At 46.9% G+C, this 14,522-nt stretch overlaps 4 protein-coding genes across 4 annotated transcripts in view; 3 read left to right on the top strand and 1 right to left on the bottom strand.

The window, feature by feature from the left end:
* LOC128713559 (cadherin-86C) overlaps window positions 1-4,988 on the top strand; it is a 71,245-nt gene extending 66,257 nt beyond the window's left edge. The window contains exons 12-14 of the mRNA XM_053808423.1: window positions 1,023-1,282; window positions 2,215-2,518; window positions 2,586-4,988. Coding sequence (XP_053664398.1) covers window positions 1,023-1,282; window positions 2,215-2,518; window positions 2,586-4,988 — 2,967 coding nt within the window. The remainder of the gene's footprint in view (window positions 1-1,022; window positions 1,283-2,214; window positions 2,519-2,585) is intronic.
* Window positions 4,989-7,091: 2,103 nt separating this feature from the next.
* LOC128718848 (protein Spindly) lies at window positions 7,092-9,829 on the bottom strand. The gene is made up of 4 exons (XM_053812467.1): window positions 9,788-9,829; window positions 8,224-8,839; window positions 7,800-8,142; window positions 7,092-7,602 (listed from the first exon to the last, which is right to left on the bottom strand). Exons 1-4 carry the CDS (start codon window positions 9,827-9,829, stop codon window positions 7,092-7,094), a joined length of 1,512 nt encoding a protein of 503 aa, XP_053668442.1.
* A 90-nt stretch (window positions 9,830-9,919) lies between these two features.
* On the top strand, window positions 9,920-11,680 carry LOC128718859 (probable 4-coumarate--CoA ligase 1). The gene is made up of 2 exons (XM_053812478.1): window positions 9,920-11,038; window positions 11,102-11,680. The coding sequence occupies exons 1-2, from the start codon at window positions 9,920-9,922 to the stop codon at window positions 11,678-11,680; spliced, it is 1,698 nt and encodes a 565-aa protein (XP_053668453.1).
* A 292-nt stretch (window positions 11,681-11,972) lies between these two features.
* Window positions 11,973-13,106, top strand: LOC128718870 (nucleic acid dioxygenase ALKBH1). The gene is made up of 3 exons (XM_053812489.1): window positions 11,973-12,068; window positions 12,171-12,700; window positions 12,776-13,106. Exons 1-3 carry the CDS (start codon window positions 11,973-11,975, stop codon window positions 13,104-13,106), a joined length of 957 nt encoding a protein of 318 aa, XP_053668464.1.
* Window positions 13,107-14,522: the final 1,416 nt, after the last annotated feature.

Consider the following 14,522-nt stretch of genomic DNA (forward strand, 5'->3'; position numbering starts at 1 on the left):
CTCGATCGAGCCGATTGCCTTACAATACTAACACCATAGCAGCAACCTAGTGCCTTTATGCATACTAGGTGTTGTCACATTTTCAACTTTTAGTAAACAAAATGGAACGTTCGGACACATGATGTATTAAAATGGAAACAGCTAAAACCTTAAAATATACATGCTTTTCTGTACAATGTGCATGTTTTGTGCGTGTGTGTTTGTGTTTAGTACATATACTCCTCACTGTTTGTTCCACACCAATCCCTTCCATCCTTCACATTACTCTTCATTCATGAGCAATTCATTAATAAAAAAAAAGAATCGAATATTCGTTCCAAATTAGATTAACTTTTGTTTTATTTTTGTTTTCTTTCTCTTTTGTTTCTACTTTCTTTTTCTCTTCCCTTGTTTCGTCTATTTTCCCCATTCTTTCCTTTCTTTCCCGATCCTTCTTCTTTCATCTTTCTTCATTTCTTGTTCAACCTTTCATCGATCCATTCTATTCCATTTGTTTTTTTTGTTTTTTGGCACAATTCCGGCCGCAATGTTTGCAAAATAATGATCTGTGTGTTTTGTTTCGTTCCACGTTTGATTTTTCATTCCCGTTTTTTCTTCCATTTTTATTACCTTGTCCTGTAATGATACAAACACATTTTTTTTACTCTTTACCATCCGGCTCGCACTGTAAATTATTGAAATTGTTTGTGTTGTTTTTGGACTTTTCTCCAAAATGCATTACCTTTTTTCAACTTCGTGCAACGAATGCACAAAACAATGTTTAAATTAAAAAAAACACACGCACACATACCACTTAAATTTCGCCAAATGAATTTTTTGCCGAAAATTTGTTTCCTCGCCCGCCAAAAATGGCCTTTCATTCATTGTCGTTACCATCTGCCTCACCTCCTGCTCATCAAAATCACCCACAATCGATCAACCCGTGAACGGGACGGATGCTGACCGGTGCAACAACAAAAAAAAACAACAACAAAAAACAACCAAAACCCCCGAACAACAACCGCACCCACACTCCCCCGCAGGTCGCCGAATGGATGGGACGGAGAGAAGCCTGGTCAGCAGCGAATCGATCGACCGATTCCCGTACCAAGCCGACGCATTGGGAGTACCGAGGACGGCGCGACATTGGCAAAGGCACACTAGCGGCGGCAACCGGGGAGGACGGGGGGGACGAGCGGGATGGCGGACCGGACCACCACGGGGATGATAGCGGCAACGATGGCAATGAGCGGAAGCGGGCGAACGATGGCGGGAAGCTAGAGAAGCATACGGTTAAAATTAGGTCAGTAATGGCGGCCATTTTGTGGGGGACCATCTCTTTGTGGTTTTGTTTTCGGTTTTTTTTTTGGTTTGGGAACCGCACCAGATGAACTTGGAAAGGCGGAAAATCTGGGGCAGATAGGGGCAGGAGGGGGCATGGAAGTTTCCACAGTTCCTTGATTCCTTTCAAACGGTGCAGGAATCAAATCTTTAGAGAGCCAAAGCGAGAAATAAAATGAAAGAGAGAAAAAGAGAGAGAGAGAGAGAGAAACAGAGAGAAAGAGATAACATTCTTTCTGCCTTAAGTACAACTTGGAGCAAGTACACGTTCAGTAGTTACCGTAGTAGTTAGAGCACATTGTCCTGGAGAGATCCTCCTGTGAAGGTCGCCGTAAATTCGCTTCTTGCAGTGACATTCATATATTGGGATGTCTAGTACAAGTTAGAACGATTGCGCTAGTGTAGGTTATTTAGTACATGGAGTGTAACTGAATAGTCGCTTTCGCTTCTCGGCTTCGAGGGGACCTCCTCCGACCATGCTTTGAAAACTCCCTGCAGAGATGAAGAATGTATTTAGCAGTACTCAGTCATTACTTTGCGGGGAACTCTGCTCTTGGTGAACATGTATTGTGCTACCTTTTTGGCTGAGTATGCGCCTGTTCTTCCTTACCTTCGTCTTAAGTTTCTCCCTAACTGACACAAGTTTGATTGGGCGTGCTCTACCATTAAATGAAGTTACTGTTAGCCTAGCTGGTGAAGTAGTGGTTTCGTAGTGTAGAACTAGTGGTTGTAGATAGGCCGATCCTACTGTATGTACCGGTAAAAGCAAACAAATGATTTCCAACTTTCCTGTGCTCTAGAATAGAGCAGTTCTACAGCTAAGTCTGCTGGCAGCTGAACGTAACCAGTATCATTAATTGTGCTGCTTTGGGGTGATGTCTTTTTGTTTTGCAGAAGCGATATGAAGAATAAATCGACCAAGGACGACTCACACATGCACCGGTCGCGCACGAATCTGCTCAACGCCGACCGGGATATGTACGTGGAGGATGTGGATGAGCACGATCCGGAGTACCAGTCGCTGAAGCGCATCCACCATCATCACCACCACCATCACGGTGGTGCCGGTAACGGTGGTAAACCGGTGGGCGACGACGTGCTGCCGATCGACGACGACTCGATGCGCCGGCATGAGATGGATCGTGGCAGCGATCTCAATTATGAACGGCGCGGCAGCTTTAAACGGCAAGGACACGCGGTAAGATAGTCGCTTGGATAGTCCCCTGGGGGAGATGTACTCATGGTTCCATTCTTCGACCTTTTAGGCTGCACCACAGCTCGTCGCACACGGTGACGACATAGAGCCGCGCGATCAGTACTTTATCAAGGATGGCAATGCGGAGATACTGCGGTTGATAACGCGCGGACGGAATGAGGAGGAGAACATCTACGTGAATATACCGCAGCAACAGCAGCAACAGCGGCCCGGTGCCACCAACCAGCCACAGTACATTATGGTGGACAACGGTGGCAAGGAGATACTAATGCGGCGCTACATCGAGGAGCAAGCGAACGGGAAGCAGATTATCCGGGAGCACTACCAACTCCTGCCCGGGACCACCTTCATACAGACCATCCCGAACGAGGTGCCGGCACGGCGAGGTGAACACGTGACGGAGGTAAAGATCGGTGCGGCCCAGGCCGGTCGTAGCAAGATGGGTGAACAGGGTGATAATGAGGAAGGCGGACGGTTAAAACCGGCCGTATCGACCCATTCGCTGATGCACCAAGAGCTGGAACATTCGCTCAAGCAGCAGAACGCGCTGCTCCGGCAGATACTGCTCGAGAAGGAGAAGCTCGAGGAGCGGTACAACCAGTACGAGCAGGCACTCGAAACGCAGAGCTTACCGTGTCAGTCGATGGCGGTGGTCGTGGCGGCTACCCAGACCGACTGTGACACCGGCACGCAGACGGATCCGGTGCGCGGTGGCCCCGGTGGTATTGGTGGGCTCGGTAGGCGACGGACCAAGAGCGAAAACGATGATTCCCTGTCGGAGGACGAGTACGAATACGTGCGGTACAGCCCACCGGACAGTCCGGACGGTGTGTACCTAATCAAACGCCGCCGGCATCGCAAGAAGACGAAGCACCGGGGTGGTAAGGGTAGCTTTAGCGGCGAGTGCAGTGGTGGCGAGTCGACCGGTGAGCGAAAGTCCAACCGACGTATCATTGTGGTTGAATCGGTGAAGCGTAAGATCCGCACACCGATACAGGAAGAGGACGATGAGCTGTTACACCATGGGCAGTCACATGGCCGTGATCACCATGGACAGGGCAGCCATCGCCGTGGTGGACAAGAAACTCGCACCAGTATTCTACGCCGCAAGCGCAACGAAGAGTTGTCGCGTGGCGGTAACGGTCACGGAGGCACCGGCAACGGGAAGGAACAGCGGCTCAAGCGGGACGTACTGATGGAGATTTCGGACTCACTGCACGGCGAACAGTCTCGTGGTGGTGGACGGCGCAACAATGGGGGTGGTGGTGGTGGAGAAAATCGCCGCAAGAAGGTATACCGCAAGAATGTGAAGTACTACGAAGATTCGGACGGTTCGGAGAAGGAAGTCGTCGTGCAGAAGAACTACTTCTCGGCCGACAGCCTGGACGAGATCACGTCCGACGTGGAGGACTATCGGTACTCCGTGACGAAAACTTCCAAGTCGGTAACCGTCTCACCGAAGGCAACCGTCGAGCAGCGTGTTTCGCGCCGTGACGATAAAACGGAAACGACCACCACCCGCATCCGGCTCACAACGTCCGAGTCGCCGAGCCGACGGCAGCCGGCCGGTTCGACCGGACCGGCACCACCACCTCCGAAAGGGCCCGCCCCGAAACCACCGCGGATGAGCAAATCGCTTTCGAAGGAGGAAGGCCTCAATGAGCCACCGGCAGGTGGGGAACAGCACGCAGTCAATCCGAAGTACATGGATTGGTACTACAACCTTGGGAAGGATTCCGATTCGCTCGAAAAGCGCGAGGCGCGGAAGCGGCAGGATGCGCAACCGGTGGGTACAACAACGCTCACCACTACCACAACCAGCTCCACCACGACCATCACGACGGGTGGTAGCCGGAAGAAGTCGGAGGCGGAAGTGGGTGGAAAGGGTAAACCGGAACCGGCGCCGCGTACCAGTCCACCGAAGGAGGCGCGACTGCTCAAGGAGGACATCCAGCATGCACGAAAGGTCGCTCAGTCCCAGCAGCAGCAGCAACATCCCGGCTCGGAAGCCGGTAACAGCCATCCACTGCTTCAGCATTCCGAGCACCGGTTTGAGGCGGAGTACGGTGCGGGTACGGTACCGCAGGTACCCGCACCACCGGACAAGCTACCGCACTACCTCTACCCCGAAACGCCCCCGATCGTGAGCCGCGACAACAAGGTGCAGATAAAGATCGTCGATTCGTCCGCGGCACCGACCGGCCCACCGCCACAAACTGCAGCGAAACCGGCCCCAGCTGGCGGCACCAAAGCGACCGGCACGAACGCGAAAACGCTCAACGTGTCCACGCTGGAGGACGATCACGATTCGGGTATCGCGATGAACTCGCTGCTCCACACCAAGGGCAAGCGGAACAAGATAGCGGACAAGAAGAGCATCTTCACCATCGCGTATGATGACGTGCGAATCCGGCAGATCCGGTCGGAGAGTGATACGCCACCGTTCTCCTAACGGCGGGCGGGCAGCCTCCGGCACCGGTCCAGACGACGCCAGCGTACACCGTCGTGTGACGGGCGACTACCGAAACGGAGCAGTGACTAGTGATCGGTGACACCCGGATAGCTCTCCACCGGAGGCAGCAGCAATAGCGGTAACAGTGGAAGTGTAGTGATGTTAGCAGTAGTAGCAGTACAAATCGCGGTGCCGTTTCCGGCCATGAAATACATACAGACACATCTTATCAACTGCCATATAGTGGTGTTCCGGCCCTCAGCAATCGATTGCAGCAGCAGTAACAGTAGCTAATCGTAGCGATAGTTTTAGTAGTAATATGGCGAGCTGTGTCGGAATGGAAGAGAAGGACACCCGTGTGGTTACGACCCGTGCGCAATATTCGTTTTCGATCACTAACCGGTTGTATTGTTCATTAGGTTAGCTGTTTTTAGTCTCCGTCTCGGCCGGTGTACCCGGTGACGCGCACCCGCATGCGTACAAAGTGCAGCTTTCCCTCCGTCGTCGTGCTTAAAAGGTTAAATCTTCTGTTCACCCGTCACCCAGACGGTTAGTGTACCGTCGAGAGAACCATGCCGCGATGGATAATAATTTAAGCGTACGAAGCAAACTTTCATTCGTACCACTTTCAGTGGGGGTCTGGGGGTTTCGCACGTTCCTTATTGTGTCCTTACCTTGTAAAAATAGGGAATTTAATTGTGTACATTTGTTTGCTTTTAGTAGCATAAGTTCCGTCAATGTACTGTTCCTTCGACAAATTTAGCATCGTTCGATAGCTGAGCCTGGGTTAATATGTGGGTAGGAAGGAAAATTGCCATAGGAAGTAATAGGCCGCATTTCCCGGTGCCGTTTGTGCGCCTTCCCTCCCCATCAAAACTGTAAATAGGCAGAGCGCAGTTCTGTGTGTGTTGTGCGCATGCGAGTGTGTGATATGCTTTGGTTGGTAGTTTAAAAAACGGCATCCATTCATGTTAGGCACTGTTAATTAGCAAAGAAGAAAAAAAAACCCGCGGATAATCATTACAGCGAGCAGCTAAAAATGTATAGAACATATAATTCGTGGTTAGGGATATTAAGCACTTATGAACAGTTACTATTTTAAGTTTGCAGTAAGCAGCAGGACGAGTAAGCGAAAGGAGGGCAGGTGCAGTTCGCATCCAGGGGCGGGGTGAGTTGGGATGACGATGTTTCCGAATGTTCCAAACATGATTTCTTCCATCGGGTCGATTAAGTGAAGAAGACAGTGAAGGATGGTACTATAATTTAAGCAAACACCTTAGGCAACAGTAGCGACAAAAAAAAAAACACCCAAAAGGCGCCGTAGATATTTTTAAACTAGATTACTACTTCCTCAGTTGATCAGTAAAGCAAATAAAACCCTGGGGCTAATGCCGGGCGGAAATAGTAATGGTCTCTTGTGTGGGCTTGCGAAACACGGGCTAATAATGTGGAATGTGGATAGCGAGCGCGTGCGCAATGGTATGAGCGGAATAAACCTAGTTTTAATTGGGAGAGTTTGTAAGCAAGGCATAACCTAGAAAGAATGAATGCGTAAACTATGAATAAAGAGAACTCTCTATTTTTTACACAAACTACAATTACAGAAAAGAAAATAAACCCATCGTTTTGGCGAGACTGGAACGAAAGAATTAACGCTATGTGTAGTAGAACCATATGTCGGTTTGCTACAAACCAAGAAATTCAGCGCATATGCAATATATGGATGTCTGCCCAACTGTGGTCTATTGTACAATTTCCTCATTTATTTGAGTGTGCAACTCAGCTTATAAGCTCCGGATATGATATTTTTGCCCAGCCTATCATTCAAATAATGAAATCGAACTCCATCGCATTAGTGTGTACCTTTCCCCTATTTTCCATTCGTTTGTACAACGCTATTATCAAATCTTAGCAAAGATATTATTTGTTTTTAAATCGATTTGATGGCTATATTATTACAGTGCCCAGATTCTGTATCATCGATTATATGTTTTAGCATTACATTCTTTAGAAACCATTTAATAGTGCGTGTAATTTAATAGAGCGAAAGTGTTACTAACGTTGTTTTCAACAAGTCTGCGAGCGTTAATGTTGGCAAGGTGATTATTTCGGCTTCGGTTCAACTACAGGATCCAGCACACTGCCTTTGTCTTTCTTCTGCTCCTTGTGCTTTGCGATCATGTCGCTAATTTTGTAGGATTCATAATGCACAATTTTAATTTTGTCCAGTATCTGCTGCCGTTTTGGATTTACCTCCTGCAGATCGTCACCAGGCATTGTTACGGGTGCGGCCAAACCGTCTACAGGAATGGGAGCGCATGTTGCATCAACTGAAGAAACATCGTGGGACGCACAAGTTGCGCCAAACACATCTTCCTTGGCTTTGGTCTGACTTTCCGTCTGAGTGTGCTGAAGGCCGGATGTTGTAAACTTATTGGCGCTGGACAATGGTGGAACACACGGCACTTCCATGTTTTTAGATTTCATCTTCCATCGTTGCGCTTCTATTCGCCACTTAGATGTTGCCTTGACCGCATCTTCATGCAATTCCATTGCCTCCCGTTGCTTGAATTGGTAGGTACGCAGCCGCACTTCTAATTTTTCCATTTCTTCCCTACAAAAATACAAAATAAGACCAGAGAAATTATTAAACAGGTAAAAGAAAGTATCAGTTGTGCAGTGCCATACTGTAACGAGCAGATAAACATCTCCCTGACAAATTAATCTTTAACTTTTTTAGATAGACCAACCTTTTAAAACATGGATAACTTTGTTATTATAGTAAAATCAACTGCGTCAATGGAAGCTTACTTGTTGTACACGATCAGTTTGTTCACCCAATCGTCGCTGTTAGTGGCCAACTGATTTTCTAGGTACCGAATACGACACTTCGTCCTTTCCACCTGTTCGTGCAAATCGTTGTTTTGTTCCTTGAGCGTATTGAGATTGTGATATTCTGCCGACCTAATCAGCTTGATGCATTCCTGGTAAAGGCTTTCCGATTGCTGCTGCATGCTGCGCAGCTCCCGTATTTGTCGCGGGCAGTTCTCGTGTTCCCTTTTCAGCTCATAATAGCACGCCTTCATTTGCGTGATTTTTTTCATCATTTTTTTGCGTTGATCGGCCACTTCAGCAAACAGAGAATTTCCTTTTTCTAGGTACAGCAAAAAGAGAAAATGTTAGTTATGAGTAAAGAAGAAGGGTTCACAGTTTGAACTAGTCAGCTTATACTTACTTGCATTGGATGGATCCGATCGAATTTCTGCGAGTTCGGCAGATAACCTTCCGTTCTGTTCCTGGGTAGATTCGAGGAGTTCCTGTAGCTCAGCGGCTTGTTGTGTTTTAAGCTCTAGCTTGGCTTTCTGTGATGCAAGCCGATCCTTGAACAATTCTACTTCCTCGTTCAGTTCCGAGATTTTCCATTGGGCTTGGGAAAAATCTTGCTCGATCGTGGCCAATTTTTCCTTCAGTAAGCTTATTTCTTCTAGCTGCAGTACTTCTTTCGCTTCCAAGTCTTTCACGAGCGATGTATCTGCTTTTACAATGATCGACGTTGTCGGAAGTGCCGGGATGGATTGATTAATGATGTCACTCTTTTCCTCTAGCTCTTTTTGCAGCCTTTCGATCGTAGTTTTGTACGATTTTAGCTGGATTTCGCAGTCTTGGCGTATTTCGATTGTTTGTTGGGAAAATTGGAGCTGCTGTTGCTCAAGCTCATCATATAAATCTGCACTGCATTTTTTCTCTACATCCAACTTGCGCTTCACGTCGTGCAGCTCTTGGAGAAGCTTTTCGTTCTCCATCTTGAGCCGTTGTTTCCTATCCTTTTGGGTGTAATAGCATACACAGCACTGTAAAAAGCAATGAAACGCTATTAAAAATATGATTTCACAATATGCGCTCAACTAAATCACCACACCGTACCGATTACCAAAACCAAAGTGTTCTTTCCGTTGATTGTGGTTGCTTTGTGAAACCGTTGGTTGTTTCGCATTCAGAGAGTGCTAGATTGACAGCGCTTCGCTGACAGCTGAAGTGAAAGAAAGGCTGAAGAACGGTTTACACGTAGCAGCGTCGAAATTATTCGTTTACAAAGAAATCAAACAGTTATTTTTTATGAAAAGGTAGTCAAAGTACTTTGGATGTTTTGTAATATTTTCTTAATAATTATACTTAAAATATATCTTTTTGTCAGTTTCGTTTTTTAACTTGGTTAGTTTTAAAGTGTTATTTTTTCTTTTTGTTGTGTGCATTACACTTCAGCAGTCGCTGTGGACTGTTGTGGTGGTTTCAGTGACGCGCTGTCAAACGTACTTGTTTGGGTTTGTTTGTAAAAATCGTAAACGGTCGTAAAAAATTAAAATACCAAACAGTATGTGCATCGGGACCAACGCCATGAGCTCAAACAAGTAGGTTCTTTGGTCTGTTCTTTTTTGTTCTGTAAAATTATCATTAAATGTTTTATTACCTGTAACCATTTCGATCCTTTTCGTTTCTTTTCTTTGGCGATTGTGTAGAAATCATCCGTTGAGTGAAAGCTGCAGTTGTCTCGATATGTCGAGTGGTAAATGTATTGCAAACAAAATTCTTCAAATCTACGAATGGGAAACACATGTGCTTGGACAAATTTGTGAAGAGCATGATAAGAGGAAAAACAAAGGTAGCGTTACAGGGTGTTGTTTAATTGCTGAAGGTACCAATCGTCGTTGAACTACTAGGCATTATTTCAGGATGATAAACATTATTTTTCTTTCAGGCGCTCTCGAGAAGTTAATAATCAATTGATGTACTTATCTAACAAGTGGTGTTAGAGTATCATCACTATCATCAGAAGTGGCCATCATCCCTCAAGATTATAATGAATCGGATGTGGTTAGCTATCATTCGACGTTTCCGAACCGTTGCGGTTGGAAGTAGTACGTGCTTTAAGCATGATGACACAGTACGATCCCCAAGCCTGCTGTTGGCGTGGACCGCAACGACCAACCGTACTTAACCCAGCTGCCAACCTGGGCCCGGTGCTGCTGAACGTACTCGAGCGAACACCGGAGAAACCGGCGCAGGTGAACGGGGTCACGGGCTACATGCTGACCTGTGATGAGTTGCGTCGCCGTTCGGTACGGTTCGCGAAATTCTTGATCGCTTCGGACTACCAGCTGGGTGATGTAGTTGTGCTGATAGCGCGTAACTCCGACAATGTAGCACCAATCGTGTTCGGTTGCTTTCTGGCCGGTGTAACGCTCAACACGCTCGATCCATCGTTTGGTTTGGAGGAGGTTGAGCATTTACTGCGGCTAACCCGTCCCCGAACCGTCATAGGCGACTGTGACGCGCTCGTCGTTGTGCGCGAAGCCGCATTCCGGATGGAACTGTGTTTGGATAAAATTTGCTTTCTGCTGCACGAAATCGATGGACGTGATTTCATGCCACCGGATAGTTGGATCTCTGTAGATGTGTTGGTACAGGAACAGGTTGAAGGCGAGGATGGATTTGTACCAGTGTACCGGGGTGATTCGGACAAACTAATTGCAGCCATTGTCTGCTCATCCGGGACTACCGGTTTGCCGAAGGCGGTACGCATTTCCCACGCACAGCTTATCCAACCCTATCAGCGGGTCAGCCAGCTGGATCAGAATGATACGATCCTGTGCTTTAGCACACTGTACTGGATATCCGGTCTGCAAATGCTGATGACTGGTGTGCTAAATGGCATTCGGCGCATAATTACCACCCAGCCAGCGACATCCGAACTCGCTATTCAGCTGTGCAATCGGTACGACGTGACGCTGCTGCTCGTGACGCCAACTATGGCAAGCGACATTATTCGAACTTTAGCGCCAACCGAACGATTATCGTCGATCAAGCTATTCGCCGTCGGAGGCAGTACAGTAACGAAGCGGTTGCGTGACGAAATTACCCGGCGTGTGCTGGTGACGGGTCGCGGACGTTTACTCGTTGGTTATGGGACCAGCGAGACTGGTAATATCGCTTACGAGATGTTGCCGCGGGAAGATTCGGTTGGCTTTCTCCTGCCGGGTGTTACAGCGAAGGTAATTCGAATGGAAACGCTTTATAATATCTACTCTAACATATTTTTCATATCCTTTTCCTAGATTGTAAACGAGCACGGGCAACCGTTGGGTCCACACGAAACCGGCGAGTTGCTTGTTCGGCCCGTTCATCCTTTTCTGGGCTACCATGGCGATGAATTGGCGACCAAAGCTGCACGAGCGAATGGTGCTGAAGGTTTCGTGCATACCGGCGACATTGCTAGGTTTGATGCTGATGGGTTCCTGTATCTGGTTGATCGGAAGCGTGAAATCTTCAAGTTCGATGGCTTCCAGATTGCACCGACCGAACTAGAGGAACTGATCGCTGAGCTGCCCGGTGTTCGATACGTCGTCGTTGTCGGACTGCCTGATCCCGACCATTGCTACAACGATCTTGCTACTGCACTGGTTGTGCGAGAAGCGAACGTTACCGCCTCCACAGCGAAAGCGCTAACAGAACAGACGATAATAGACCATTGTGCACGCACCGTGGATGGACGAGCACGGCCACAACAGAAATGGTTACGCGGTGGCGTTATATTCGTCGATCAGCTACCCATGACGGCGAGCGGTAAGGTGATGCGAAGTGCAGTCAAGCAACTCGCAAAACGATGGAAATCGTTGCATTCATCCAACTCGTAAAGCAGGAAATATTCTTCTTCTTAACGGTCCATTTAAATTGTGGTATAAACTGAGTGACAGTTCTCGTTGTCACTGTCAAACTGAATTCGAAACGAATATGTAAACAAACAAGCCGCAGCTACAGGAAGGCTAGAATAAAATGTTCTTCTATTTTTTAATACACTCAATAAAGTTCTACTGAAAGGTTTGTGCTAAATTTAAATGGTTATATCATTATACGAAAATTAATTGGGTTTTGTTATATTTTCAGCATTCATGAGCGGCGTTAAAAGGGAATTTGCGGTGCAGTGCAATGTTTCAAATTTCCTTCAAGTACTACAAATCGAGAAATCCACCACCTACATTCGAGAATGTGATCGTTATCGGCATGGATCATCCTAATCTACATGTATGAACTTTTAAACCTTGTGTGGCACTCGGTTTTTGTTATGATTTTAGTAATAATTCGTTTTAATCTACTCGTACAATATTTACACGTTGGTTTTTTAAGCAATCTGTGCAGCTAAGCCATATCGACGGAAGTAATTGTTTAGGCTTAAAACCACCTAAAGAGTGGAAGTTGTACCATCTGTCAACCAGACCGGGATTGCTCTTGCTGGCCAATCCATTCACCTGCGAAGGCCAGCGGCACTGGATGATGCGTAGCTTGGTGGATTATCCGGCGCCACCCAACACCACCAACCAAAGCAATATAGCACAATGTGCAACGAACCGCGGTTCCTGGTGGGAAACGCTACGAAGAATTCCAAATGTTACCGAACGGCAGAAATTCGCCAAACAGCTACGATGGGTTACGCTAGGCTATCAGTACGATTGGACGAATAAGGTGTACGATGAGGCACGTAAAGAAAGCTTTCCATCGGAACTGGCCTCGCTGGTTAGGTACGTCGCTACCGTACTTCAGTACGAACGGTTTTCACCAGAGGCAGCCATCGTTAATTACTATCCGATCGGATCAACGCTTGCCGGTCACACGGATCACTCCGAGAACGATCAGATGGCACCTCTGTTTTCCTTCAGGTATTCAGAACGGACCCGAAAGTATCACGGAGCTGACCAGTCTATGCTTACTTTGTTTTCTAATGCTCATTGCAGCTTCGGGCAGCCCGCAGTGTTTCTGATCGGTGGCACTACGCGCGATGAACGACCGGATGCTGTTTTGCTGCGTAGTGGTGATATCGTTGTTATGACCGGCGCGAGTAGACAATGCTATCATGCGGTTCCGCGTGTGTTTACCGATTCGGAACTGGTCGAAGAAATGGGACACAGTGCCGAGCGCTGGGAGGCAACCGACGATGAGCGCATCGTGCAACGTATAGATGAGACATGGCACGAAGTTCAGCAGTACATCCAGTACAGCCGCATCAACATAAATGTAAGGCAAGTGTTAAGGGAGAATCAGTTGACGCTACAACCGGCCAGTTGATGGGCAGAATTGCTAATGTTATTCTTCTGAAAGTACTTTTAGTGTATCTTTATCGTTCTGGTCATAATATCACATGCAAATAACTTCTGTACAGTTCCTGGGCACGAAATATGAGAAAGTATGTGGTTTTGATATTCTACTTTGCCATTTATGCATTCTATGTTGCTCTTTTATAAATTATTTGTTCAGAAGAATCTTTGATTAGAAGCAAAAAACACTAATGGGAATAATACGTCATAGTCATATATTCTGTGTAATTGTATCAACTAAATGAAATAGGATAGAAGTTCGTTCACAATAGTGAATTATTGATAAGAAATTATCTACGGAGATGTAACAATAGTTCTTTTCTTTTTTTAGCGATAATAATGGAATTCAGATGGCAATGAAATGTACCGTCACGGGTGAAATTTTAATGAAACCTCATGTTAAATAGTATTGGCTGTTGCCAATAATAGGATTATCGGACGGGTAAAAAAATTCATTCCGAGTTCCATCTAAAGCTAACCACCAAATATGCATTTAACAGTCGATGCTGCATGCAAAATGGTGTAGTTAGAGTTAGTGGTAAATTAAGGATTGGAAAGGCAGTTTTTTGTGTAGATGCTTTTCATTTGCCATTTGATTTTGACCAAGAACAAGATACAAATTTGCATGGTAGCCGATTTCCTATTTCAACCCATTTTCGGGAAGTTCTCCTCTCACATGGGTTATATTTCTCTACCTTCTCTTCATTTTGCAGACGGATCTCCCTCCCCAGTCCTGAGCAGAACCCCTGACTCTTTTGTACCAGCATCAATGTTACCTGGCCAGCCGCGACTTGCGTAAGCTGCCCGCGGTAAATTAGACGACGAGCCGTGGCGAGCTGCACCTTCAATTAATGAATTATGAATGGTAATCCGATTATGGACCATCGGCAACAGCAGCAGCGTAGCTCGCGCGCAAGAGTAACAGTAGCGGTGAAACAATTTCGGTAGCGTTTGTCTGTTTATTGCCAGACGGGGGGGCTAGGAAGCAACGCTAGGAAGCTTACACCAATCTTGGCATTTCATGCCCCAAACCCCTTGCACTCGGGCCCAGATGTTTATGTATGAGCGCGTCTTGACCGGTTTCGGGATTGGTAGCTCAGCTTTTAAGCAGCTTTAACGGCCGTAAACGGGCGGGCAAAACGATGTTTTGATGTTTTGCTCACGCCGTTTGCTTGTTTCCCTCTCCCCTGAATGAAGGATTTGCATAAGCACGAGCCACGTTAGTTTCGGTAAGTATGCGGTATTACGCTTTTTGCCAGGCAAAAAAAAAAATGCATCATTAACCCGCCAGGGCTACACACCGGCTAACGCAGCCGGTGCGTCAAAATATTGACGCATTCCGAACGGTGGGCAATAAAACTCCGGATGCCCGAAACGTTCAAACAGC

This window comes from Anopheles marshallii, chromosome X, assembly GCF_943734725.1.
Source record: "Anopheles marshallii chromosome X, idAnoMarsDA_429_01, whole genome shotgun sequence".
NCBI classification, from domain to species: Eukaryota; Metazoa; Arthropoda; class Insecta; order Diptera; family Culicidae; genus Anopheles; species Anopheles marshallii.